The sequence below is a fragment of the Schistocerca americana genome, chromosome 4 (assembly GCF_021461395.2).
Source record: "Schistocerca americana isolate TAMUIC-IGC-003095 chromosome 4, iqSchAmer2.1, whole genome shotgun sequence".
NCBI lineage: Eukaryota > Metazoa > Arthropoda > Insecta > Orthoptera > Acrididae > Schistocerca > Schistocerca americana.
The window spans coordinates 466,058,685-466,083,476 of record NC_060122.1 but is presented as its reverse complement, the minus strand read 5'-3'; the positions used below and the strand labels follow the sequence as shown (position 1 = coordinate 466,083,476).

General features: G+C 42.9%; 1 protein-coding gene across 1 annotated transcript in view; it reads left to right on the top strand.

Annotated features, from left to right (window-relative positions):
* Positions 1–2,229: 2,229 nt before the first annotated feature.
* Positions 2,230–24,792, top strand: part of LOC124613545 (mucin-17-like) — a 412,749-nt gene continuing 390,186 nt past the window's right edge. Inside the window, exon 1 of the mRNA XM_047142257.1 lies at positions 2,230–2,410. Within this exon, the coding sequence (XP_046998213.1) occupies positions 2,359–2,410 (52 nt within the window). The 5' untranslated portion in view covers positions 2,230–2,358. The remainder of the gene's footprint in view (positions 2,411–24,792) is intronic.

Below are 24,792 nucleotides of genomic sequence, written 5' to 3'. Positions count from 1 at the left end.
ATCACAAACATTCGTACCCGAGGCAGGATTCGAACCTGCGACCGTAGCGGTCTTGCGGTTCCAGACTGCAGCGCCTTTAACCGCACGGCCACTTCGGCCGGCGCACGCATCAATGCAAGAGCACGTGCTACTGGGTATTAGAGGTACCAATATGTACAGCAATCTGGACCACCATCTTCGAAGGTCTAGCTGTATGGTGGTGCAACATGCAATGTGTGGTTTTCATGAGCAATAAAAAGGGCGGAAACGATGTTTATGTTGATCTCTGTTCCAATTTTCTGGAAAGGTTCCGGAACTCTCGGAACCGAGGTGATGGAAACTTTTTTTTGATGTGTGTATTAGAATTTTATAGAGTCCTGGACTTTCAAGCAGACAGCACAAATATTGCACAAGCTGTCGAGGTATGGATCGATCTTTTAGGAAGTCCTGATACGGAGCCCAAGAAGAACGCAATAGAAAACGATAGGAACAAACTCTGTCTTGCTAATATGTTTCACTGCCTTGGTAATAAGTTAGATCCAAGATTCAGACGAAGACGGTTAACTGTTGAACAAGAAGTGCGGAAAACTGGTTCATAGAGCTGTATCCAGAGTGTTCTGCAAGTGTCACGTCTTTCAGGACCCCTTATTGTGTCTTCTCGTGAAATTGTAAAAAATGATGGAAGCTGATACCGCCGAAAATAGCAAAAAAAAAAAAAAAAAAAAAAAGGGAGAATTTATTACTTTTGGGAAAAGCCTCATTTCTCTCTCTGCCAGCACTGCATCCACTGAGAGAATTTTGGCTTGTTTGATCTAAATTAAGGTATGATTTAAGATAGAAAAGAGCCGAAAAGTTAGTGAAGATCTTTAAATTCCTGCACGCTTCCAAAAAGAACTAAATCGTACTTTACAGTCATTACATCAAGTTAAAGTTTTTTTTTAAGGAAGTTAAATGTTGTTTAACTGTGTTTCTTATGTTGTTAGAAAAGTTAAAACACAAAATAAATAAAATAAATTCTTGTGACAGTAAATAGTTGCGTTTTTAATTTCTGTAAGTTTAGCTACGTAATATTTTGTACGTTAATTAAATTTTAATCATTAAATTTAGTTGTGTTTTATTCGATCTTTTGGCAGTTTTTTAAATTTTTTAGCCCTTACGATTTCTTTTGGTTTGGTTAAGTTACAAACACCCCGATAAAAAGTGAAAGACTTATAGATAATAAATTATGCAAGATGACTACAAAAATGAAGATATATGAAGTACGATGGTTCAGGCAAGTAAAGGTCTCTTCAGTAAAAGAATGGTACTGGTAGACAAAAGTAACTTGGTACTACCGAAAAATTTTCTGAAAGTATACTGTAGTATAAGGAATGTGGAAGTGCAGTGTGAAGTATGAGAACTGAGGAGTAGAAAAGAGAGGAAGTATTTTAAAAGTGATATTATCGAGGAATGTTAAAATGAAATTGAAATATAAGAAACGAAATGAAGAGGTACTGAGAATAACACTCAAGGGAAGCAGTCGATGAGAACTCTTACCTGCAGAAAGGGAAACAATGTAGAGAAGCGTTAAAATACCGTTTTAAGAAGTCTAAATTTCAAGAACATCCCCTGCCCCAGAAGGTCGCTGTATCAGAACCTCTATTTTTGTAAATCAAGTACTATCGTTTGGTATTTTCGTCAAATTTTGTAAGCTGGTTAGATGCTTGATTACTAAGATTGCATTCACTGTAACCTAAGTGCAGAACTGGGATTAATGCAAAAAATAAAAAAAAAAACAAAAAAAAACTGTACAGCCTATGTATAAACGAGTGTAAATATGAACTTCGAAATTAATGTAATAATTCAGATATAGACTAAATTGAAAGGATTTACACCTTGTACATTGTTTATTGCGCAGCCACGAATCCTAAAACTAGAGAATAAGGCTGGATGAATTAAGAGATTCGCATGAAACGTAATGTTTAAAAGGCAACGGAAAGTAATGGGATTCAACCACAGAGCCACTACGAGCAGCAAAAGAGTTCAAATTTACGGTCTCCAAATAATTAGAGGGTACCCGCTCTCCAGCTTAACGTTTTGGAGTTTCCGATTTGCGTTGCATTGTTTCGCCATGATTGGCGTCGATACTAGAGCGTCAGCAGCGCTCCGTGCGGCCGCCGGCGCGAACTACGGTGGCTCGCAGAGAGGGGGCGTGGCGGCTGCCGCGGTGGTGGGGAGTCAGCGGCGCGGCGCTCAGTCGGTGTGCAAACGGGCTACCAGCCGGCAGCGGGGCTAAGCTTGCTGCGAGTGCGTGAGTGCGTGTGTGTCGTGCCGGGGCACCTAGTGAGACCAGGCTGGCGATGTGAACACGTCTCTTTACGGACAGTCGCCGGCAACGACATGGGCTGCGTTCAGTCCTACTTCAGAAAGGGTTCGTATGATGTCTACGAAGGTAGCGTATCAACTCTCAGGAAATTCAGGGTTTTGCGCAGTCCGGTCGCATCTCTTTTTTTCCCTGCATGCAGTTTATTTCTAGCCACTTATTTTTTTGTACAGTTTTTCTTTTTGTAGTGCCGACCTTGCTGCACGCACAAATACCGTTCACAACACTTTCGACAGTCCTCGGTTCGAGCTCTGTGTAGTCCACAGTCTCTAGAGCACGCGTGTTACTTGCGGAGAATAATGCAGCGCCTTACGGACTTCTTTGATGAAAAACTTATCACTGAATTGTGTCGCACGTGCCCTTGTAACAGTGCAGTTAACGTAACGGGGAACACTGACAGACAAAAATACTTATTGGCATTTGATATAGTACGATTAGAAGGTATAGGCCTACAATAATACCTAAGGATCTCAAATCTACAGAGTTTAACAATCTCTTTACTTATCTATCGCGCAGCAGTTTCATATCGTGCTCTGTTGACAACGGTATTCAGGTTTCATTGTTTCAAAGGCGATGAAGCAATCGTATGTTAATGAGCCACGTTTATTATATTTGTTTATTTTCCGCACTGCTCGAACACACTAAATTTTACCACAGAAATTTTTGTACCGAGAAGTGCGCATCTAAATATTTGACGTGAACTGTGAATGAAATGAGAGAAATAGTTACATGTACGTAGCGGCAAAAAGCCTGTGAACAATATGAAATTGTGCCATGCAAAGTACGAGAGTATGGAGGATCGACCGCTAAAGTAGAAGTTGTTGTAGAACTTGACTCCACACGCAATCTGCTGATACGCGAGATGGGTACTGCTAGGTTAGAGGAAGGCGATTTGTTGGAAAATCGAAAGTACATTTTCTAAAAAGAACCGAGATCACATCGCTGCTCTGTTAGGAATGGGCAGTAATTCCTTAATTCCGAAGATATGGTTTAGAAGCTATAGCATGATAAATGTTACGTTCGATGTTGTGACAGGTTTAGTCTTTTCTAAAGCACGGTTTCTCATGTATCTAAAGTCGATTTGTTTATTTAAGTACCGTAATTACGCTAATAGCGTCTATATACGTTACTCGGTGACATTACTGGCTTGCCTAGCCACGTCTTTATCCCGAACGGAAGGAGATAGGTAGTCATAGGAATGCTGGCATAAGTTTTTGCTCCACCCCGGTACTTTTTTTACCCTGCGATTGGTCCACCTTTCCTACGTTGTATACGGCATCTTCTAGTCTTTATATTACCTCTACGCCTCATTACTATGGGGAGATGAAGATAGAATCACTCCGTATTACAGCTCGTTTAATATATGTTATCTAGATAAACTTGGATGTCGTGTTTCTTCTCCAGCTACAGCATAATGCGAAGTTGCGACTTTGCTCCAAATTCTCTTTCCTTGTGAAGAGGAATCACTAGTTGTGTCTAGTGGCAAGTATACGAACAAGGAGGAAAATAAGGTTAGGGGGATCTGGCTGGGGAACTATTAATACAGACTAGAATACAATGGTATTTTACATATTTCGGCGTTCACGTAAAAGAATGGAACTCTCCGAATGCATAAATTGTATTAGAAACGCTGAACAAGGGAGGCACATACTGTACACTCTCAGCCACGGGGGCGGTGCCAGGCGGTAACCTTTCGGGCAACTGAAATTATAGAATGTTTTCTTTCTGTTGCATAGTGGAACATAAATCAAAATATGTAACACAGCTGGGGCATAATATGTTCCTGTTTAAAATAGTTTCGGGAAGATTTTGGTGTAACTTTGTTAAACTATGACTACGTGAACGTAGAATGATTTCGAAAATACACATTAAAGGTAACTCGACATTATCGAGAGTGTATCCAGTAATAATACAGGATGGATCATAATTAATAGTGGAAACTGACACAGATGAAAGTATACGGCAATGGAAGTAGAAACATCGCCTAAACATGGGTCCGAAAGCTAGCCATTTGCGAAATAACAACACATGTGTGGCTACTAACTGCTTCTGACTTCAGTATTAAACCTTAAGTTACTTTTTACAAACGTATTTGGAATGTAAACTTGTCTATTAAGTTTTCATATAATTGGGCTCAAATTGGGCTCGTGATTGGAGAATATGGCAGATGCATGGTTCAAATGGTTCAAATGGCTCTAAGCACTATGGGACTTAACATCTGAGGTCATCAGTCCCCTAGAACTTAGAACTACTTAAACCTAACTAACCTAAGGACATCACACACATCCATGCCCGAGGCAGGATTCGAACCTGCGACCGTAGCAGTCGCGCGGTTCCGGACTGAGCGCCTAGAACCGCTAGACCACCGCGGCCGGCACAGATGCATGATGGGTCCCGGCAAGATGATGTGAGACGACTTCTATCGCGTCAATGTGGTCGAAGATGGATAGGTCGACCAGTACCTATACCGCGGCTTCCAAGATCATCTGACCTGAGACAAGTGGGTTGTTCTATCTGAGGTTATCTCAGAAGTGAAGTATACGAAACTCCCGTTGATGAAACTGAAGCACTGGAGCAGTCTTACAAAGTACGTGGAAGAATGAGTGCAGTATTGTATCCAAGTGGAAAGACGACCGGTGGAACACCTACTTTAGTGTACAGAGGTAATATGTTGAATCGATGTTTCTTGTTAAGGCAGACCACCGACGAAATTTGGTTACAATTAGAGGGGGCATAATCGAAAAGTTGTTAACTGAAATAATTTACACTAACTAGGACAATGAAGTCGCAACCCACAATCTCGATTACATCGTGAAAGACTGGTTTGCAGACTCATGTACTCAGGAATGTTTTTGCTTTTACTATCGTATATTTTCACCTGTGGCAGTATTCACAATTAATCATGGCACACACTGCAAATCCAGCTCGAGACTTGGCACCTGAAATGTTCCATTGGTATAGTCAGTACGGAGTATTTGCGACGAAAGAGCTCTGCATAAATAGCACACATGTGTTTATTCTAGAAGGTGAGTAGCTTCAGTGACGAACACATGGTGTATATTCAGCAAAATTTGTACTGAAATTAGCTACAGAATATATTCCAATCACGTGCCACAACCTTCCTCATAAAACCTATAAAGCGACATTAACGACTGTCATCTGATTGTAATTTGGGCTCTCAACAGCAGTACTGAAGGAAGAAAGATTGGGGTTTAACGTCGCACAGGTGACGAGATCATTACAGAGGGAGTACCAGCTAGTGGAAGGAAAACAGTCGCACCCTTTCCAAGGCAAGCATCCCGGCTTACATGTCTTACAAGTGACAGAGCTTTGAACTATGAAACTTGTAAATTTTGCAATACTAGCCTTTCACTCATGGATTCACCACATATGCGTTCAACACATATTGAACACACCTCCTCCTCCTACCCCACCTCTGTGCAACCTCTTCCCCCCTCTGTCTGTCCACCTCATCTTCCCACTTCTACCTGTGGATCTCCTCCTCCTCAATCTCTCTGTCTCTTTTTGTACATTTCCTCCAACCCTTGTGATTATGGCTTCCTCCCCCTTCCCTCCAACCATATCTTCCTTCCTCCCTCTCTTTCCATCTCTACCTACCCTCTCTTCCTTTTGCAACTATCCACCAGCCCTCGACACCTTCCACCTGCCTCAAGCATCTCTCCCTCTCTTAGTCCATTCCCTTCTCCACCTCGTTATGTCTCTCTCCACCTCCATGCATCTCAACCTGTGTCCAGCCATGCTCATCAGCGCGTGTAGCGACTGCAGTACAGATCAATAAAGCAGGCCAATACTACACTCACAACATGCCTGTCACGCAGGGCAGATTTCACATCACTGTCTTGAAAATCATTGATTTGCAACTGACTTACAGCCCACCATACAAAGCAGGTTGGTAAAGCAGGCCGATACTAATTCAGCACAACTTGCCTATCATATAGGGCAGACTGCATGTTGGAGCCCATCAAAAACCATTTATTGCTCCTGATATACAGGCTGCCCTGCAAAGCAGGTTTATTTAACATGCTGACACTGTTCCTACACAACATACCTATCATACAGGGCAACCTGTACTCTGGAGTCAGGAAAAAAAACGCGCTTTTGCCCATATCTACGCTACTATTGGAATTTGGAGGTTATAACCTCCACAGTACTGATATTTGTTAGGCCTTCTGTTTATTTTCCAAATTTGGTTAAAATCGGTCTAGGGGTTTGGGAGGAGAGGAGATCCCAGACATACACTCTTCATTATATATATGTATATATATATATATATATATATATATACATATATATATATATATATATATATATATATATATATATATATATATAAAATCAGCATACACCAAATATATTCGCACACATATGCTTGCAAGGTGCCACATAACTTCCCTGTCACAAACGAATACAGTAACGTAGAAGTATGATAATCTACTTGATGAAGATGGCATGACCATCAAAATGCATAATGGTATTAAAATTAGATAAACATAGAAGTGACTGAAGCATTTTACCTATTGTAATTCTATGAATCTAATCAGTCACAAACTTTAACGAGAACTCTATTAGTGACAACGAGTTTGTATCTGGCAATGTTGCTTACATTAGAACCTTCGTTCCAGTTCGTTACATCTCTCCACATAGCTAAGCAGAGATGCTGTGCCCGACCTACTTAAACCAGTTTACAAACTCAAAAAGAAATTTTAGGATTTAAATGCTAAGAACCGGTATTAGAAATTGTATGTAGACGACTGTGTGGGCAAATATTTAAAGGCCAATAAAGACATTAAAAAAATGACCTACAGGAGTCCGCCAAGTCTTGTCTGTGGTATACAGATGGAATTCGGAGGGGATTACAAATCGCACGATTTTCATAAACTTCTCTCCACTGTCAAGTGTCTATGTATTTGATTCCAGTTCTTCAGTATGCATCCTCGTCATGAAGTGACCAGTTTGCTTTTTTTAAGAGACACCTGAAGCTAAACTGCATTTAAAGTACGTAGCTGCTAATGTAAAGTATGCAGCCTCTATTTGAGAAACGATGTTTGGGTGTGTAATCTTTTGGGGATAAACTGCGAAACAAAATTATATGTGCATGATTGGAAACTTCCCGAGTCTTAACAGCGTGATGGCTCTTGTTGTCGTTCATTTACAAAGTGAGAAAGGGAGTGTTCGAATTACGGTATACTACATGAAGCTGCTCTGTCGAAATCGATCACTACAGAATCGGCAAGTATAGTAACTGGAGGGTAATGCTCAGTAGTGAGTCATGAACGGGCCTTCATTTCCGAGAGAAGAGACATCACCGAACTATTTCGCGCTAGAGAAACCTTGAGAGAGGTAACATGTTCACTCGACTTCCGGCGCGTGACTCGTACGCTCTGCAATTCTGTTTCACCGAGTAAGAAGCTTAACGGTTGAGACATTGGAGTTGCGGTTATAATCCCAACCGGCCATCCAGGTGTAGGTTTTCTGTAGTTTTCCTAAATATCTTACAGCAAATGCTGTGACTGTTCCTTCGAAAAGGCCACGGCCGATTTTCTCGCCCATCTTTCAAGCTGTTTTATAGATTGACATCGAATGAGACACTAACCACAATTAAAACATAACGTTATTTTGAAATGAAATTCAAACTGATTTGAGACTGCTTGTTAAATAGGAAACCTTGTGAAATTCCTGTAATAACAGGGAGAGGACCCCAGCGGTGGAGTCGGCTTTTTGAAATCATCTATACAGTGATGTAGGTAAAGGTCCTAGGTATCACATCCAGCAGCTTTTCAGCTTGGTGTGCTCTCGTTCGCGAGTAATCTACGAAATATAATCAGAGTTTCGCGTAATGTTCCGCAGCTTTATAAAAGGGATGTTCAACAGACTGGTTGTGCAAATGTAGCGGTAAAGAACAGGCCTCCCATGCAAAATGTTGTGGGTTCGAATCTTGTTAGGTGCTTCGAAATGTTTGCTTTTAAATTTTTATCGAAATGACTATGAGCATTATTTTCATTCAATTAATTGGGTTAAATGTAATTTTTTGGTTGATATTATTTTGTCACATCATTTAATCACCGTATTAACTTTTTCATTTGCTCTCATTTTTTCTTTCTGTCATTTGTTGTCCACTTGGAATTTTTGTGCATGTGAATTTAATTATTTTCATTTATTTATCGTAATATTTAAACATTTGAAACATCCAATGTGTTGGTTATAAAATGAAAGACGACGCAGTCTATTTATAATGACTGTGTAGTGGTGACAAAAATATGTTTCTTGTTACAAGATTTACATTTTTTTGGATGGAAATCGTCGTACGAGCATTTAAAACATAAATCGTTATTGCACCGTGGACAAAGGAATGCGGACAGAGATTTAAATGAAAGAAGAAATTGTAAATAAAATGAAATTCGAGCAAAACGAGAAACTAGAATAATGAATGCAGTAACATGGACTAAAACATATGATGGTAAAACGGAAGAAATTAAATCGATGTTCATACTTAAAAATAAATAAAATAACATGAACAAAGATTCCAAGTGGAAAATGAATGACAGGAAGAAAAATGAGAGCAGATGAAGAAGTTAATATGGTGATTAACATGATGTGACAAAGGAATAGAAATAAAAAGGTCCATTTAACCCAATTAATTGAATAAAAATAATGACTGTAATCATTTTGATGAAAACATTTAAAAAAAATTCGAAGTATCTATCAAGATTCAAACCCACAACATTTTGCATGCGAGGCCTGTACCTTAACCACAATGCTGCAAAACCAGTCTGTTACATATTCCTTTTGTAATACTTCAGAGCATCATGTGAAATTTCGAAATTTTTTTCGTCGATTACTCGCAAACGAAGGACCACCAGGTTTAATGGCTGCAATGTGTGATAGACGTTTTAATAAGAAGTCTCACCAGTGGAGACGTCTCCATGTGCATTAATTTAGCGAAATATTAGCAGCGAGAGTTTCTTCTCTTTGTCCACTCTGTTAGGGTTTTTAGATACCTTTGATATTTATGTTTGTTTTTTTAATGAAGCTCTACGAGAGTAATAACCTTAGTTTTCTCATTTAATTGACATTCCATAGGACTAGCACCGCTTCTAGTGGGCGATTAGTCCTAGTTTAACTATAGCTCATTGCCTGACAAACGAGAACAATTATCAATTCAGAAATGATGTGATTAGTAATCACAGCTTGGAATACGGTCTGTAACGGTATATGCTGAGAAAATTTCTTAGCTGTAGCGCTGATCCACCAATGTTAATCCCGACGCATCCAGTAGTGATTCTGAAGCTATAGCATACGAGTTCTTTTCTTTTTTTTCCGAGATCCGATCGATCGCGAAATGGAAACCATTGGGGTTTAACGACCTACTGCTCCAGCTGGCTGAGTACCCATGGGTAGATCAGTCCAGTTAATCTTTTGAAAATCTATAATTTGTTTATTTACACTCACTTTTCCTTCGCTGCATAAGCACTTTTAATAAAAATTTGGCAGCTCTGAGAAGATGTAACGCAGTTATCATGCGCCACCATCTCTATTCTTGACAATGTCCTAAATCCATCGAGGACGGTACCCCATAAGTTCCTTCAGGCATTTCGTATTAGACTAATTGAGTCCCAGACACTTTCTAGGGGATGAAAATTGGATGATTTAGCATGCCAGTCAAGATTAATGTTCTGCAAAGCAGTACAGTATGTGTGAAGCCCTGTCAATATGGCTGCTGTTATCTTGGAAGATTGAAGTGTCCAAACACAGTCACCATGAAGGTGTAGCAGTAAGAGCGACACTTGGTCACCAAGAATGTAGAAATAAACATACGGATTTATAGTACCCAAGGGAGCCCATAAGTTTCTTCAGGAATTTCGTATCAGACTAAAGCATGAGTTCCAGACACTTACTAGGGGATGAAAATTGGGTGATTTAGCATGCCAGCCAAGATTAGTGTTCTGTAAAGCAGTACAGTATGTGTGGAGCCCTGTGAATATGGCTGGTGTTATCTTGGAAGATTGAAGTGTCCAAACACAGTCACCATGAAGGTGTAGCAAAAGAACGACACTTGGTCGCCAAGAACGTAGAAATAAACATACGGATTGGTGGGCCCCAAGGGAGCCCATAAGTTTCTTGAGGCATTTCATATGAGCCTAAAACTTGAGTCCCAGACGCTTTCTAGGGGATGAAAATTGGGTGATTTAGCATGCCAGTCAAGATTAGTGTTCTGTAAAGCAGTACTGTATGTGTGATGCCCTGTGAATACGGCTGTTGTTATCTTGGAAGACTGAAGTGTCCAAACACAGGCATCATGAAGATGTAGCAGAAAGACCAACACTTGGTCACCAAGAATGTAGAAATAAACATAAGGATTGATTGTCCCTAAGTCTTGGTAGCCCCAGAATATCACAGAAGCATTCCGGCATCTACATCTACAAAGATACTCCGCAAGCCACCGTACGGTGCGTGGCGGAGGGTGCCCTCCTGCTGTTCCACTCGTAAATAGAGCGAGGGAAAAACGACTATCTGTACGCCCCTTATCTTCCTGGTCCTTACGCGCGATGTATGTTGGTGGGAGCAGAATCGTTCGACAGTCAGCTTCAAATGCCAGTTCTGTAGATTTTCTCAATAGTGTTTCCCGAAAAGAACGCCGCCTTCCTTCTAGGGATTCCCGTTTCAGTTCCTGAAGGATCTTCGTAACACTCATGTGCTGTTCGAATCTACTGGTAACAAATCTAGCCGCCCGCCTCTGAATTGCTCCGATGTCTTCCTTCAATCCTACCTGGTACGGATGCCAAACAGTCGAGCAGTACTCAGGAGTAGATCGCACCAGCGTCCTATATACGGTCACCTTTACAAGTGACTCACTCGTTCCTAAGATTCTTCCAATAAATCTAAGTCGACTATTTGCCTTCCCTACCACAGTTTTCACTTTCTCGTTCCACCTAATATCGCTTTCCAGCGTTACGCCCAGATATTAAACGACTTCACTGTTTCAAGCAGGACATTAGTAATACGGTATCCGAACATTGCAGGCTTATTGTTCCTACTCATTGACTTACATTTTTCCACATTCAGGGCTAGCTGCCATTCATCACACCAGCTGTAACTTTTGTCTAAGTCGTCTTGTATCTTCCTGCAGTCACTCAACTTCGACACCTTACCGTACACCACGGTATCATCCGCAAACAATCGCAGATTGCTTCCCATCTTGTCCGCCAAATCATTTATGTATATAAAGTACAAGAACGGTCCTATTGCACTTCCTCTGGGCACTCCAGACGATATCCTTATCTCTGATGAACACTCGCCGTCGAGGACAACATGCTGGGTCCTATTATTCAAGAAGTCTTCGAGCCGCTCATATATCTGAAAACTTATTCCACATGCTCGAGCTACTCCCTCCAGTCACTAAAGGTGAAACGCATTTTTCTATCCTACTTGGCATAGGCAGAACTTAGTTTATGATCACTCCCACTGGCGGTGATGAAGAGATCGGAAACAAACAGGCGGTTCCTATGGTTGATAACGGCGGAATTAACGAAGTGAAAGGCTAGCCAGAAGCAAACTGCAGGGCATAGCTTAAGTCATCGTAAGGCTGCACAAACAGTCCAGGCAGCGATCTGAGTCGAATAAAGGTAAACGTAAGCAAGATCAATCAATCTGCTCCGTAAGGTACACATGTTGCGCAGGGGGGCGATTTGCATGGTTGGAAACGAACACACTTCGTACGCCGCGATCGCTGTACAGAATTTTTTATTGTTCAAATATGACTGGCTTGAACAGTCTTATGGTGCCTTCAGCTGATCTAAGGGGAAAACATGAAAATAGTGAGGGGGGGAGAGGGGGAGGTGTGAGATTACAATTAAATTCACCTTTCACATAAAATACAAAATTTCATGTATCTTATGGAACTTGTTTGAAAGTGCCATGTTTCATTACATGAAGTCAAGGCACAAGTATATCTTTATAAAAAACACACAGCTGATAAAATGCCCACAGTTGATAACATCCTCCTACCATCCAAGCATATCACCGTCGAACAATACAATTCCAAGCTTGCCACACAGCACTACGCTGCAAGCGGCGTGTTAACATAGAGACAGCAGACTCGCAACGAAGTTCTTTATCTCGCCTTTGGGCACTATATGAAGTAAAAGCTAAATGATCAGAAGCTGTGGTTACAGGGAGTAAATACCGATGCACTAGACATAAAGGTGGATTTTTCAGAGTTCCCGATATAACAATTAGGAATGCTGTCTGATTCAAATGGTTCAAATGGCTCTGAGCACTATGGAACTTAACATCTTAGGTCATCAGTCCCCTAGAACTGAGAACTACTTAAACCTAACTAACCTAAGGACATCACACACATCCATGCCCAAGGCAGGATTCGAACCTGCGACCGTAACAGTCCCGCGAATGCTGTCTGACAATGTTTTAAAATTACTTTAGGTTTACGCTCCATATAAAATCTATAGTTAATACATACTACTTGCTTGTTGGAAAGTGAGGAAATTACAGTAATAATCAACACTTCTTTGAAAAAAAAATTGAAAGATAACCTATCTGTTTAATTACTAAAGCAACGTAGGGACTGATGACCTTAGCAGTTAAGTCCCATAAGATTTCACACACATTTTTGAACTAAAGCAACGTGACGTAAATATAAAACCACACTAGTGCGAGCGCGAATGCCAAGCGAGACAGACGTGGAGGGGTCCCGCGAAGTATCATTCATCAAAAGGGTTAGCGTAAGCAAAAACATGGGGGCTGGACTCACTGGAAGTGTCATTTAATTCAGATGCAAGCCTTATTGAGTGCGAGATGTCTATCACAGAGCCATCGAAATTATGTATATTATAGAAAGTGATGTAGACAGCTACAGTACATACGAATGGCCCCTAACAGTGCGTTTGTGAATAGGTCATGACTGCGCGTGAAGGTAATTTGTAATCGTTGCTGTGTGTCAGAAACTACTATAAACGGGGGCATTTAAGCAAATAGCAATGACGAAAATGAAGTAGCTGAGCTGAGTCCGAGGTCCATATTTAGTTTTACGGTTCAGAGATAAGATGGAATCTATTGTATCCGCGACCCCTCATGTTAATATGATGATAAAGCTTCAGACTGCTGCACTAACGATGACATAATTGGCTGTCGTATGAGATACCCGTAAAGTGCTGGACGCAAAGTATATCTTCGTTATAATACAATGAGACGTTTACGCGTGGGGTAGCATACTTTTACGGTTTAGGGGTAATGACGTGATACACGTAGACCGTTCTGTTATAAGCGCCTACATGTCTGTATGTACACCTTTATATATAAACTAACGAACTTAGTAACCTACAATATCTTCCATTGGATTACCTCTGAATTATAATACACCATCAAATATACTAAAAAAATTATGGTCAACTGACACTAACTGGTCATTAAAAAGGTGATCTGGGAATCTTTTTTATTTCTGTAAATTTGCATATTTTCTAGTACATTAAGCTTTTTACCAAACTATCTTGGGGGAATACGTCCTTGCATCTAAGCACAGAGTCGTAGACGTACGCCACAGTATCAAAATTCCACATAAAGCTCTCAAATTTAAAAAGCGTAGTATGTTCGAAAACATATAAATTTACAGAAATGTAAAGAGCTATCCAGGTCACCTTCTTATCGGGCGATTAGAGACAGCTGACCATAATTTTTTTTACTATTTTTGATTATGTATTGTAAGTTTAGGTGAGGTAATGGAAAAGACTGCAGATTACTAAGTTCGTCGGTTTGTATGTAAAACTGTATATACAGACATACATGCGCTTATAACAGAACAGCCTACGTGTATCATGTCATTACGTCTAAACCGTATACGTATGCTATCCGACTTTACGTCTCATTGTATAACGAAAATATTTTTTGTATCCGGCACTTAACGGGCATCTCATACGACAGCCAGTTATTATGTCATCGTTAGTGCAGCAGTCTGAAGCGTATCATCATATTAACATCATGACGTTTGTCTTTTGGGGCGCTCAACTGCGCGGTCGTCAGCGCCCGTACGAAGTTCCAATTTTTACGCAGTCCAATCTAGCCATTGTCACCAGTGATGATGATGATGATGATGAAAAAATGATGAGGACAACACCAACACCCAGTCACTGGGCAGAGAAAATCCTCAACCCGGCCAGAAATCGAACCCGGGACCCCGTGATCCAGAGATAGCAACGCTGGCCACTAGACCTTCATCGTACCCTGAGGGATTGCGGATACAACAGAGTCCATCTTATCTCTGAATTATAATACTAAATATGGACCTAGGACTCAGCTTCTTGATTTAAGTCATTGCTATTTGCTTAAATGCCCCCCTGACACACAGCAAGGATTACATATCTCCTTCACGCGCTGTCATGAGCTAGTCATACAAGCACTCTTACGACCCATTCATACCTTTAATTGAATTGCAGCTGTCTACATCACTTTTTATAGTATACATCAGTTCGATGAATGTTTAATAGACACCTCCCTCTCAATAAGGCTTGCATCTGAGTTAAATGGCTCTTGAAGTAAGTCTAGCCCCCGTGCTTGCGTATGCTGACCCTTTTCATGAGTGATACTTTGTGGAAACCCTCCTCGTCTGTCTGCCTTGGCATTCTCGTTCACGCCACTGTGGTTTTATGTATACGTCACGCTGCTTTATTGATTAAAGGCATAGGTCACTTTTAAAAGTTTTTAAACAAATTGTTGATTTTTACTCTAGTTTCCTCACTTTACAACAAGCAAAAAATACGTAATGACTATTGATTTTTTATGGACAATAAGCTATGGTAATATTAAATGCATGGTCAATTAGCATTTCGAATTGTTATTCGGGCGCTGTGAAACATCTACCTTTATTTCTGGTGCACCGCTATTCACTGCCTTTATCCGTAGTTTGTGATCATTAAGCTCGTACTACATACGGTATCCGAAGGCGAGATAAGCAACTTTGTAGCGTATCTGCCGCCTCTGTGTTAACACTCCGCCTGCAGCGTAGTACTGTGCGGCAAGCTATGTACTGTTCGACAGCGATAGGGATGGATGCTACGAGGATATTATCAACTGCGTGTATTTTATCAACTGTGTGTTTTTTATAAAGGTATACATGTGGAATGCATTTCGTGCTTTGGCTTCATGTAACTAAACATGACATTTTTATTACAAATTCCGTAAGGTACGTGAAATTTTGTATTTTGTGTAATAGATGAATTTAATGTAGTCTGTCCCCCGCCCCTCTCCCTCATTTTTTTCATATTTTCTCCTTAGATCAGATGATGACAGCATAAGAACGTCGATACCGGTCATCTTGGAACAATAAAAGTTTCTGTATTGCGATCGCGGCGTACCAAATGTGTTCATCGTTTTCAGTTACTCTAGAAGCATACCAGTGGGTTCAGAGAACAGCGCGAACTGCCGCATAAATGTGTACCAGCGGTGCAGGGTGACAATTATAGAACTAGATGAAAAAAAAACAACGTAAATTAGCTACGAACTTCTGATTGCACACACTTTATTCAATATCTAACGTCACTACAGATATTCAGATGTAGGTTGACATGTTAGATATGCCTGCCATCATTGGCTATGATGTGGCGCAGCAAATAGCAGAATTCTGCATGACCCGCCGAAGTGTCGAATCATCGATGCTGTCGATGACCTCGAATGGTTCAAATGGCTCTGAACACTATGGGACTTGGAGGTCATCAGTGCCCTAGAACTTAGAGCTACTTAAACCTAACTAACCTAAGGACATCACACACATCCATGCCCGAGGCAGGATTCGAACCAGCGACCGTAGCAGTCGCGCGGTTCCGAACTGAAGCGCCTAGAACCGCTCGGCTACCGCGGCCGGCGATAACCTCCTGAATGGCTGTTTTCAATTCAGCAATGGTTTTGGGGTTGTTGCTGTACACCTTGTCTTCAATATAGCCCCACAATAAGGAGTCGCATGTGTTCAGATACGGAGAATATGGCGGCCAACCGAGGCCAATGCTAGTGGCTTCTGTGAACCTCAGAGCCGGATTGCGGTCGCCAAAGTGCTTCTCCAGGACATCAAACAGTCTCCTGCTTCGATGGCGTCGAAGTCTATGAACCACATCGTGTCGAAATCAGGGTCACTTTGGACAGTGGGGATCAAAGCATCTTCCAAAACCTTCACGTACAGATCGGTAGTCACCGAGCCATCAAGGAATATCGCACCGATTATTCTGTGACTGGTCATTGCACACCACACAGTCACCCGTTGAGTGTGGAGATACTTCTCGATCGTGAAATGCGGATTCTCCGTCCCCCAAATGCGCCAATTTTGCTTATTGACGAATATATCCAAATGAAAGAGGGCATACTAATAATTATCATGCCTCGCGGTCAACCGTGCAGTTTGAACGTCCTAACGCAAACCATTCAGAAGTTGTGACGATTTTATTTCATATAGGTTAATAATTGTCGCCTGCATTTACGGACACCGTCGCGTCAGCAGTAGAGCACAAGACAAACGCCTATTGTGGGGCCTCTGCGGTAGCACGCTGCAGCCTTGGTATGAAGCCCGAATATCCCTCACCTTTCCACCATGACGAGATGTGGGCTGGTTGGGTAATCCGAGTCACTGCCGTATACAAACCGCCTCATTCGGCTGTCGGTGTACGAGACACTTTGTATAATTTGAGTAGAGTCATAATCGCCACTTGCCAGATCACACTACACGCCTCCGGTCAGCTGCTGGTCGGTTTCTGCGTTATTAGCGCCATTAATGTGCAGCATTATGTGGCACTGTGAGCTTCGGCTTTTGTTCAAGTTCCAAATCCAGACGTCCACTGCGTGCCATTCCCTTCACAGGGTTTGCTCGCCAGTTTGTTGAGATGGGCCTGCAATCACTTACAGTAGCAATTTTTCGTTGTCAGTGCACGCCACTTGTCCCTGATCTCTCACCGTTAGTATATTTTTATGGCCACTGTTGTTACGCTGTTTTACAAGGCTGCGAATGCTACGTCGTTCCTTGTGTACATGTTGGATCGCCCGCGTTGTTACACCAACAAGTCGGGCAACTTCGATGACGGTGTCGTCAATGCGAACACCCAAAACACGATAGTTCTGTACGCACAGGCACACTCACCCATCCACCCATCCGCCCACCCACACCCGCACACACACCCACCCACCCACACACACACACACACACACATACACACACGAATACATTGCCATGTCTTGGGCGTATCACATGCCCACATTCTATCAGTTATACACCATTTACGGTGCTCGAAAGTGACCACTGTGTTCTTTTAAAGAGATGTGTAATACTTTGTCCGGTGAGCTTGTGTTTGCTCCTCATTCGACCATAACATTTTCCAACCACCGTGTGTATCAAGAACTCTGCGAAGACAATTTTGCGTCCCGCTACGGCCGATCTCAGCACATAGAGGCATAACAAAGAGATGACGGTGAAGGGAAAATGTACCAACTTGATGTAAAGAACCCTAATCCGTAACTGACCGAGTCGAGAGGTATAAGCGAAAACCTAAGCAGGTTCCGTCTTAACCTTGCGCAGGGCTCAAACTAAGCGCCCCAACATCCGAACCCTGGTTATGAAATACGGAATTCCGCTCAATACTCCCCTATACCCTCAGATAATTCTCCTCGTTGATGGGCCAGTAACTGTGCAAGTAATTTGATATCAGAGAGATCAAAAATACTAAGTCTACGGTGCAGTAACAATGAATTCAATTTTTCCTCAAAAATTTTACAACCTGCTATATTTACAACAGTTCAAAATAGTCTCCAAGCGTCAATGCTGGCATGGCATCGTCGCACAAATTTCTGTCCTACCTGTTCTAGTATCTGGTATCGCCTGAACAATGTCGTAGGCAGTAAAAACTCTTAGCAGCAGATCTTCTTCAGTTCCGACGGGCATCTCGTACAGAAGACTTTTCACATGGCGTCACAAGATGAAATCAACGAGATGAGATCAGCTGAACGTGCTGGCCACAAAACAGGACCTCCTCTGCCTATCCAATATCCAGGAAACGTCTGTTACAGGTGTTCACAAACCCTTAGTCCAAGTGATGTGGAGCTCCATCGCGTTGAAACCACATACATTGACGAATAACAAGTGGGATATTTTCCAGCAACATTACAGGTATATGTATTCCACTCTCAGAAGTGTCAGAAGGATTTTCTCTTATAACTTTTGATTCGGTCGTTTTTGGACCAGGGTCCCTTACCTCAAATCATCCCTGAAACTTTGCAAGATAATTACGGAATCAACCTCTACGTATGTGTGTAGCAGACCAGCGAAAAATGGTCTGCTGCACGACAAACGGAACGATGAAAGGCTTGGACTATACGGGTAACACCATTCGGAGTAAGGAGACATTCATTACCCCTATACATCTACATCTACATCTACATGATTACTCTGCAATTCACATTTAAGTGCTTGGCAGAGGGTTCATCGAACCACAATCATACTATCTCTCTACCATTCCACTCCCGAACAGCGCGCGGGAAAAACGAACACCTAAATCTTTCTGCTCGAGCTCTGATTTCTCTTATTTTATTTTGATGATCATTCCTACCTATGTAGGTTGAGCCCAACAAAATATTTTCGCATTCGGAAGAGAAAGTTGGTGACTAAAATTTCGTAAATAGATCTCGCAGCGACGAAAAACGTCTTTGCTTTAATGAATTCCATCCCAACTCGCGTATCATATCTGCCACACTCTCTCCCCTATTACGTGATAATACAAAACGAGCTGCCCTTTTTTGCACCCTTTCGATGTCCTCCGTTAATCCCACGTGGTAAGGATCCCACACCGCGCAGCAATATTCTAACAGAGGACGAACGAGTGTAGTGTAAGCTGTCTCTTTAGTGGACTTGTTGCATCTTCTAAGTGTCCTGCCAATGAAACGCAACCTTTGGCTCGCCTTCCCCACAATATTATCTAGGTGGACTTTCCAACTGAAGTTGTTCGTAATTTTAGCTCCCAGGTACTTAATTGAATTGACAGCCTCGAGGATTGTACTATTTATCGAGTAATCGAATTCCAACGGATTTCATTTGGAACTCATGTCGATCACCTCACACTTTTCGTTATTTAGCGTCAACTGCCACCTGCCACACCATACAGCAATCTTTTCTAAATCGCTTTGCAACTGATACTGGTCTTCGGATGGCCTTACTAGAAGGTAAATTACAGCATCATCTGCGAACAACCTAAGAGAACTGCTCAGATTGTCACCCAGGTCATTTATATAGATCAGGAACAGCAGAGGTCCCAGGACGCTTCCCTGGAGAACACCTGATATCACTTCAGTTTTACTCGATGATTTTCCGTCTATTACTACAAACTGCGACCTTCCTGACAGGAAATCACGAAACCAGTCGCACAACTGAGACGATACCCCACAGGCCCGCAGCTTGATTAAAAGTCGCTTGTGAGGAACGGTGTCAAAAGCTTTCCGGAAATCTAGAAATACGGAATCAACTTGAGATCCCCTGTCGATAGCGGCCATTACTTCGTGCGAATAAAGAGCTAGCTGCGTTACACAAGAACGATGTTTTCTGAAACCATGCTGATTACGTATCAATAGATCTTTCCCTTCGAGGTGATTCATAATGTTTGAATACAGTATATGCTCCAAAACCCTACTGCAAACCGACGTCAATGATATAGGTCTGTAGTTCTATGGATTACTCCTACTACCCTTCTTAAACACTGGTGCGACCTGTTATATCCTAGCCAGTAATGCCACCCGAGCCCGCTGCCAAAAAGGTTGGCAGCATCAAAGTCCGGACGCCGTCCGCATAAGCAGCGCCAGCGAGACAGGAAATCGCCGCAAGTCTGCGCGCGCCACCACTGGCTTCTGGGTTCTTAAGCGCTGGAGTCGCGAGCGCTAGGACAGTTCTGTATTCGCCGCTCAGTTGTATACTCGCCACCGAATTGTGTACTTGCTAGTCAGTCGTGTGTTCATCGCAGCAGAGTTGTTGTTTGTCGTCAGCCGACGCTGACCTAGCCGATCCGACTCGAACTAGACAGATTTCTGTAGACACGGAGTTCACTACTGTGTTTCTGTATCTTCGTTAATAAAGATAAGTACCGACTTTTATTTAATCAGAGTGTTTGGGTTTTCATCTTTCTGTTCACTGTTCCAGCGGACCGGTCGGCCCGCTATTAAAAGTGTGGCGGTGACTTCGTAAGCCGTTTCTACAGCGAATTGCTTGTCGCTACGAACACCGCCACAAAACGACCTGCGCAATTTTCCAATCTGTAGGCACAGATCTATCGGTGAGCGAGCGGTTGTATATGATTACTAAGTAGGGAGCTATTGTGTCAGCATAATATGAAAGGAATCTAATCGGTATACAATCTGGACCTGAAGACTTGCCCGTATCAAGCGATTTGAGTTGCTTCGCAACCCCTAAGGTATCTGCTTCTAAGAAACTCATGCTAGCAGCTGTTCGTCTTCCCTGGTGAAGGAATTTCGGAAAACTTCGTTCAATAACTCCGCTTTAGCCCTCGTTGAGTCTACGAACGAGGAAGGAAATAGGTTGCCTAATACTGTTCCAAAGTACGCTCCGCCGTGCACTACATTGTGGCTTGCAGAGTGTATACGGCGGATGGCGGCACGGAGGGCCTGTAGGGTTGCACGGAGATGTCGGCTGTGGGCCGGTTCGCGCGTCCGGAAATCAATGCGGTGCGTGAGTGCGTGTGCCCATTATCGATCACGCGGGCAGCAGTGCCGACCTGTCGGCATTTCGCCGCTGCCGCTGCCGCCGACGTCGGCCCGGACATCCGTCAGCCCGCCGCGGCGACAGCGCTCCCCTGCCTGAGCTCATCTGTTTCAGAAGTTGCGGACACTGATTCCACCACACGTTCACACACTCGTGAGCAAAATATTACGACCACTGCACACCGTGAGATCGAATGCTCCCTGGTGGCGGGGCGGACACGTGTCGCGGTGAGGAAAGTCCACAGGTTGTCTCAAACTTTCTGGGTCAGATTGAAACAGATGACACTGGGTCCACAACAGAATATTTTGACATAGGGAACCAATGCTCGGAAATGAATTTTTGTTGTATTATGGATATATACATCATACACTGCATAGCAGCGTTGGTCTTACTAGTTGTTCAAAGCGACGACCAGTCTCATTGCATTTATCGCAACGGCGCATGCAGTTCTGGCGCACTCTAACAAAGATTCCGTGTGTCTGTCGTGTTTGCATTGTTCACGGATGAGACCTCATCCACCTCTGACGGTGTTTCCAACTGTCGCAACAGCCATGTCTGGTGTGCGAAAAATCCACACGCCACCCACATTCGTGGGCACCAGCAGAGATTCTCTGCCAACGCATGAGCGGTCATTGTCCAGGATAATCTAACAGGACCTTATTTGCTGCCTCCCCATTTGACCGGGCCACGTTACCTGGTGTTCCTGCGAGATGCACTGCCGCAATTTTTGGAGGCAGTACCCTTGTTGCCTGCAAAGTGTTGATTTTTTTCAACACGACAATGCACCAGCCCACTTCGATGTTAATGTCAGCGAGCTCGTGGACAACACATGCCCTCATCGTTGAACTAGTCCCAGTGTTCTATGGCAAGTCCGATCGCTGGATCTTACAGCTGTGGACTTTCGCCTCTGTGGGTTCTGTCAAGATGTTCGTGTATAAAACCCCCATAGAAATGGATGAAGACCTGCTAGCTAGGATTCAAGCTGTCTGTCTCCTGGTACAACAGACACCAGGCATCTTTAAGAGAGTGAAGCAGAACTTCATGTGGTGTTGCCATGCGTGCATTGGGACTGATGATCGCCATTTTGAACACTTACTATGAGCTACGTTGTTGTTATGCGGTGTCTGCTGCGCTTGCCCAAAACACAATAAATATGCATTTCCAACCATTGGTTCCCTATCTCAATATAATCGGTTGGTGATCCACTATCACCTGTTTCAGTATGACCCAAAAAGTTTGAGACACTCTGTATAAGTGGTTCAGAGACGAATGAGGCATTGTTCTAACAAGGACACGGACCGCAAATGGAGAAATCCTTTGAGAAAAGGCAGATTTATTAATGGTGGGCTCCATGTGGTTCCCAAGTCGTGCAGCGACCGCAAACCATAAAATTACCAAATATGCAGCAACCAGTCGCAAAATCATATTTTATTTATTCATTTTTGCATGGTTGGGCTCCAAAAGTGAATAAATAAAACATGATTTTGCTACTGGTTGCAACATATTTGGTAATTTTAAAATGCAGATTGTTGCTGCCCGAGGAACGAGCATCCCGGAAATGGTGAAGCTAATCGTCTGCTCGCGCGGTACTATTGTGAGGTATTATGGAAAGTATATAAGAAACTATCAGCCTCGATTGCGGTAATGAAACCAACCTTTACCTAGGTTTCAACCCAAATAATTGAGCCCTCTTCAGAAGATATACCTGAATCTATAATTTATCTAAGAGGACATGGTCTAGAAATAAAACTAAAACAGCCTGAATAGGCCTATCACATTTTAAAAATGCTGCACATAAGTACTAAGTCTTGGTGTTGACTTAGTACTTATGTACCGCATTTTTACAATGTGACTACGCCTATTCAGGCTGTTTTAGTTTTATTTCTAGACCATGTCCTCTTAGAAAAATTATAGATTCAGGTATATTTTCTGAAGAGGGCTCAATTATTTGGGTTGAAACCTAGGTAAAGATTGGTTTCATTACCGCAATCGAGGCTGATAGTTTCTTATATATTAGATTATCACGATTGCTGACTGTGCTGCAATGTTGAAAATACAAAAATTATGGAAAGCCACTGAAGGATGATGAAGCCACGAGTAGGCCACAAGGTATTGGACGTCGACGCCTGTTCACTAAACAAGGAGGTCAGAGGGTTGCTCGCTCTGTAAAGCAGGATTGGCCTCGATCTGTGACATAAGACGACAAAGTACAGTGTTAGTAGAAGAACAAGTGTTTTGGAGAACAGTATTCAGCACACATGGTGCTCCGCAGCAGACGACCCCTATGGCTTTCCATGTTGACCAAGGATATTGTCGGTTACGACTGCATTGTGAACGAGGTCTTCGAGATTGGACCAACAGACAGATGTTGTTGTTGCACCATGTCAAAAATCGTGTCTGGATATGCTGTTATCCAGGCGAACGACTGCTCCATACCTGCACTGTACCACTGATGCCGGCCACTGGTGGCAGTATTAGCCCGTCTGAACAGGCCTTGGAGGTCAAACGGTCCGACCGACCGCCGTGTCATCCTCAGTCCACATGCATCATTGTATACAGGTAACAAGGGGCATGCAGTCAGCACACCACTATCCCAGCCGTTGCCATTTTGCGTGACTGGAGCCCCTACTTCTCAATCAAGTAGGTCCTCAACTGGCCTCACAAGGGTTGAGTAGACCTAGCTTGCCGACAACGTTCGACAGATTCAGACAGTGCTAGCCAAATGCTAGTCAAGCCTAACAGCGCTTAACTTCGGTGATCTCACAGGAACCAGTGTGACCACAACACTAAGGCAGTTGGCTAGCAGTATTACGCCAAGGGGAAAATTCACCTAGGCTTCCATGGAGCCTGTGGTAGTAATCAATGGAGCGACGGCCTCTGTAGACTACGTGAGAACTGTTGTGGACCACCTACATCCCTTCATAAATGATGTCTTCTCTGACAGAGAAGGCATATTCCAGCATGACAGTCAAATCACGTTTATCTCTTAGCCACTGAAATAGCCTGGTCTGAACCCGACGGATTACGGCTGGGACGCTATCTGGCGCTAGGTCAACGTCCAGAACCACCGGCCCATAATTTATTGGGTCTGTGTGACAGGTGTGTAAACATCTGGTACCACGTACCGCAAGAAACTTTCCAAGGTCTAATCCACGTCAAACAAAATCGTCGCTGTATTGCGTTCCAGGCGCAAACGACATGGCATTAAGCCATAATTCTTTGAGTCGCCATTGTGTATCTAGGCGGAGTCTTTACAGATTGGGAGGGAGCGTGAGTCGCCACAGCGGTACAGCCTCTTCCCGGCAGATACTAAGGTGAGTACTTGGTAATGAAAGACAGACTTGAGAGAAATCGTGATTCTTTCCTAACTTGACTAATTGTACAAGGTGGTAGCCAGCCAAGGAAAATTTAGGGAGTTGGTCTAAAAGAATTATTTGAAAGGCCTCAGTCAATTCTTACACGTTTTCTCCCGGAGTATCTTCGGCTGTGCATATGTGACACGAGCTGCCTGTCTTTCAGAACTGAAGCAGTTCTGTCCGTGTAAAGTTGCTGACAAGAGGTACCTTGAACCCTCTGCTGAAATCGCTAGCGAATTCACGCCATCGGTTTAGCCAATAGCTTGCGTTGGAGGCAGGTTAGGTGAGTGGACAATGGAGGGGTATCCAGAGCAGAACACAGTCGC